Below are 4,478 nucleotides of genomic sequence, written 5' to 3' on the forward strand. Positions count from 1 at the left end.
GACACACACGGAGCTCTGCATGTCTATTCTGCATTTGTACGTACGTATACTGCCAGTATAATAGCAACAACACAGCGGCAGGCAAAGCTCCGCTGATATTTCTCCATCGGCGCTTGAACCCTCTCCAACCAATAGGATGTGTACGTACAGCATCTCACTTCTCCAGCCACATATACCTCGTATATAGTATATATACACACGCACACACATTTTTAAAAATATTTTCAAGTTCCCTATATATACATGCAGTAGTAGAGAGCTCCCATAGGCCTCCTTGGCTGGCCCTTATCTGTACACGTCCATTTAAACCACGCCACGCAAGCACTTGTTCTTCTTCCTCCATTCTCATCCTGCCACCATGAAGCTAGCAGCTGCCTGCGCCTCGGTATCTTCTTCTTCACTTCTATTGCATTTCGATCGACACCCGTTGACACAGACAACCTGATCAATCTCTAATCCCTGAGCTAGATGGAGGTGAAAGCAAAGCCGGCGAGGGGCGGGAAGAGGACCAGGGCAAGCAGCGGCACGGCTGGTGTGCCGACGGCAAAGGTACTGATGGAGAAGAAGGAGTCGGAGAAGGAGAGGCGGCAGCACATGAAGAGGCTCTGCGAGAAGCTCTCGTCCCTCATCCCCAAAGAAGACAACCCCCACGCTGTAAGAAGAGACCAAGAACACACTTCTCTTCACATGTTTATTTTTTTCTCATTACGTTAGTGCTAGCTTGTGAGCTTTCTGTTCTCCATGTTTACATTGTGATATCATCCCGTCCAGAAAGTAATAAGTTTATGTTTACGTATTCCGCGTATTTAAGTGGCGAATGGTAATGAACTGTGTTTGTTGGACATATATTTTTCACAGTAGGTACCACCATACAATATGATCTAGTTATACCCTCATAAGTGAAAATGATTTATTGTAATGGCCACTAGTATAGTCCTTCCTCATCACATGAAATATCGTAATCCACGGGAGCTAGCATTTGAGTTGTACGGGTATTAAGTTTTGTTGGAATGTGCTGCTTTCCTCAACTGAGTTCGTTTTTTCTGCCATATTCTGAAAACGCAGCCCCGAATTCTCAGCAAATAACTTACTGTCACGTTTGAAATGTGAAGTCTTTCTGTTTGCAGCTTGCAAGTATTATTAGGGTTATCTTGCAATCTTGCAAAACTCGTCCAGCTCTGAATTCACATGTCCACAAATAAGAGAATGCATATAATATTGTTTTATGAAGTGCATCAATAAGACGGGATGGCCCATGTGGCTGTTCATGCAAAACATTCCCATCTAATAATGAGAGTAACTTAATTAAAGGGACACACTAACTTAATTCTTGAATTATCTATGATATTTAGAAAGTAAAACTCAATTGATAATGGACATAAAGATAGTACGCTGTAAGATCTTTTAGATAATTCAAGAATTAAGTCACAACCCAAATATCAACTATGGATATGCACAAAGTTGAAAATATCATAGAGTAAGATAAGAAAGAGTGAAAATGAGCTATGTGAAAACATTGGCACACATTCATTAGCCCCGTGTGGCGAAAACCGCCATTGAAACCATTCATGGAGGTGAACCATTTTTGAAGCTCATGGCATGTCAAGGTATGGTGGAAAAACAACTACAAAGCACAAACCAAATGTGGATTAAGAAAATCCACAATTTGGTTTATGCGTGATGATTTGGGTAATCTAGTTTTGAAATCCAAAAGGTTTGTTGTGTGTAATTGTGTGCATCACCATATACAGACCAGAAAGTTACAACTCTTCCATAGTCTTGAAATGGAAAGTCTATTTGTGACAAGGAAATCATGTCATGAAATAAAAAAAGCTCCCATAATCTGTTCACACTATTATGCCTTAAATGTGTGTGTAGGATACAATGACCCAACTAGGCAGCCTGGATGTGGCCGCATCATACATCAAGAAGCTCAAGGAGAGGGTCGATGAGCTACAACGTAAGAAGACCTCTGCACAAGCCATGGCTACCTTACGGAGAGTTAGTGACATCTCAATGCCCACTACCACCATTACCACAAGCAGTGGTGCGGGGTCACTGGAAGGAGATAAATATTTGGACGCATCACCAACAGTAGTGGAGGTGCGACAACCCGACGATTCAAGCATGGACGTGAGGCTTATATGCAGCACCGAGAAACCGATCAAGCTCCATGAGGTGATCACCATCCATGAAGAAGAAGGGGCCGACATCGTCAACGCCAATCACTCCGTTGCTGGCCACAAAATATTTTACACTATACACTCTCGGGTACGTACATATATAGGTATAGTTACATATATAAGTATACTCTTTTGCATCTGCGACGAGTAAATACATCTATGTTGCAAAATGTAAGCCATGCACGAGTCCTCGGATCCAAATTTTGACAAATAATTAGTTAGACCAATAAAATATGCGTTATGTGGCATTAAAATTGTATCACTGGATTCATATCTAAAGCATTAGTTTCTGAATGAAATGATTTTTGTGTCAAAAGTGTTTCCCCTTTTTGGAGTGTTGGCTCGATAGCCTATAAAAATATGTGTTCAAATTTATTTGAAGAGTGCTATTTGTATCTAGTGCATAATGAAGCTGAATTAATGAAGTATATACAAGTAAAAAGGCACAAAATAAAATACGAGAGGGTCCCTGTAAACAATGAGAGGAAACTGCAGGTCATTAAATACCACTCTAATCATTTTCCTAGGCTGAAGAAACATAGCAAGAAAATAAAAATAGAGGAAAGGTAGCCAAAAAGTTTCAAAATAACCTTATATGTACACACTTGCCATGCACTTGCCATACTAGCTAGATGTATGTGCTAAGAGGGTGCTTGGATACGTTTTAGTCTCATGACTAAAAGTAGTGGGACTAAAACTTGCTAGCCTCACCCATGATTGGATCCAAATACTAAAGAGACTAAAATCAAGTTAATGAGCATTTATTATCCTCCAAACCCTTCAATCCAGAACTCGCCTGTGTTAAAGAGAGGAGTTAAATGAGGAGAGAGAGGACTAATCCACATTTTAGTAGGGGTGCCCTGACTAAAACATTTTAGTCTCAAGACTAGTTTTAGTCCCTCTTTAGTCAGAGGTGCTTGGAGCTTTAGCCTCTTAAAGAGACTATTTTTAGTCCGACTAAAATAAATCCCTTGAATCCAAGCACCCTCTAAATTTAATTAGATGCGACTGGAATATTTTTGGAGGACTCCATGTAAATATAAAATAATGATAAATTTAATTAATTTCGTAAATTCCTCTTTTTTTTATTTTGCAGGCCTTCAGCATCAGAATTGGCATAGATGTTTCAAGAATTACCGAACGACTGAGGGCATTGGTATGATAGTAAATCAATTTGTGGACACACAAAACCCCACACAGAACTGTGTAAAATAAAAATCCATGGACAATACATGATATCTATTTATTAATTTACTATGACAGGGATGGAAACACCTAAACTTGCTAGCTAGTGTCTTCACCATGTTAAATTTCAAAACGAGGTCGACGTACGAAGAAAATGTTGATCAATCTTCAATCTATAATAACCCGCTATAATTTACAATAACAAGTTTTGTCAAATCATAGCTTGTTGTACATTTTACAATATTAAATTTTAAATGTGTTATATTTTATCTCTTCCTCCAATATTCTGTGTTCTATAAACCGAATATGCTTGTTTTCATTTTTGAGGTTGAATAGGCTTGTTAGTTGTAGCACAAAACAAAATACAACTTATATCTCAAGTCTTTGGTGCAGTACATTAACCTAGCCGAAGCACCATCATCCCAACCAATCTGATATCACTATTTTGTATGGTATCGTATGAGAGCCGCCTCTCCAATATGCTCAAACACCATGCCTAGATCCTCCTTTCTGAACATTCTTGTGTTGTCCAGTTTATCTAATCAATGTGACGTTGGACCCGAGGAACTTTCTCTGATGGAAAATCAGGTAATGCCTTGCTTGTGTTATCGAGTCCTCGGGTATGCTTATGGGACTAGTGCGGCTCCACCCAAGGAGTTTGTAACCAAAAAAGACAAAGGAAAAAGTAATAAGGTGACAAACCCTGAGTATGAATCATGAGTCAAATAGGACTAAATGTTGAGTTCCCTGCTTGCGTCAATATCTCCAAATATGTTGGGGCATGTGCCGGCCATGCCAACCATGGCCAAGCGTTTCTCTAACTTAGGTTGCATGTTCTATTCCCAATCCAATGCAAAAAAAAAAAAAACTTGGTTCATGGGCAATTGGCGAATATGAGGAAGAATGACTTCTCGGCAAATGACTATTTCAACAAAATAAACGAGCTCGATGATACAATGGATCTAGAAGGATCCCCTCTCGCCAAAGAGCATGCGCTCTCATATCTATTGGGTGGCATCAGTTCTGATTACAATCCTTGTTGGGGATTGTTGCATGGAAAATAAAAAATTTGTACGCACATGCAAGATCTATCCATGGAGATGTATAGCT

At 39.5% G+C, this 4,478-nt stretch overlaps 1 protein-coding gene across 1 annotated transcript; it reads left to right on the forward strand.

Annotated features, from left to right (window-relative positions):
• The first annotated feature begins 224 nt into the window (after nucleotides 1-224).
• LOC123057398 (transcription factor bHLH168) lies at nucleotides 225-3,445 on the forward strand. Its single transcript, XM_044480393.1, has 4 exons — nucleotides 225-385; nucleotides 469-654; nucleotides 1,879-2,271; nucleotides 3,280-3,445. The coding sequence occupies exons 1-4, from the start codon at nucleotides 359-361 to the stop codon at nucleotides 3,343-3,345; spliced, it is 672 nt and encodes a 223-aa protein (XP_044336328.1). The 5' UTR covers nucleotides 225-358; the 3' UTR covers nucleotides 3,346-3,445.
• The last annotated feature ends 1,033 nt before the right edge of the window (nucleotides 3,446-4,478 follow it).

The sequence above is a fragment of the Triticum aestivum genome, chromosome 3A (genome assembly GCF_018294505.1).
Source record: "Triticum aestivum cultivar Chinese Spring chromosome 3A, IWGSC CS RefSeq v2.1, whole genome shotgun sequence".
Lineage (NCBI taxonomy): Eukaryota > Viridiplantae > Streptophyta > Magnoliopsida > Poales > Poaceae > Triticum > Triticum aestivum.

Coding starts and splice junctions, on each gene's coding strand:
- LOC123057398 (XM_044480393.1), top strand. CDS start 359: ATGAAGCTAGCAGCTGCCTGCGCCTCG. Junction 655..1,878: donor AAGAAGACAACCCCCACGCT/GTAAGAAGAGAC, acceptor ATGTGTGTGTAG/GATACAATGACCCAACTAGG. Junction 2,272..3,279: donor TTTACACTATACACTCTCGG/GTACGTACATAT, acceptor TTTATTTTGCAG/GCCTTCAGCATCAGAATTGG.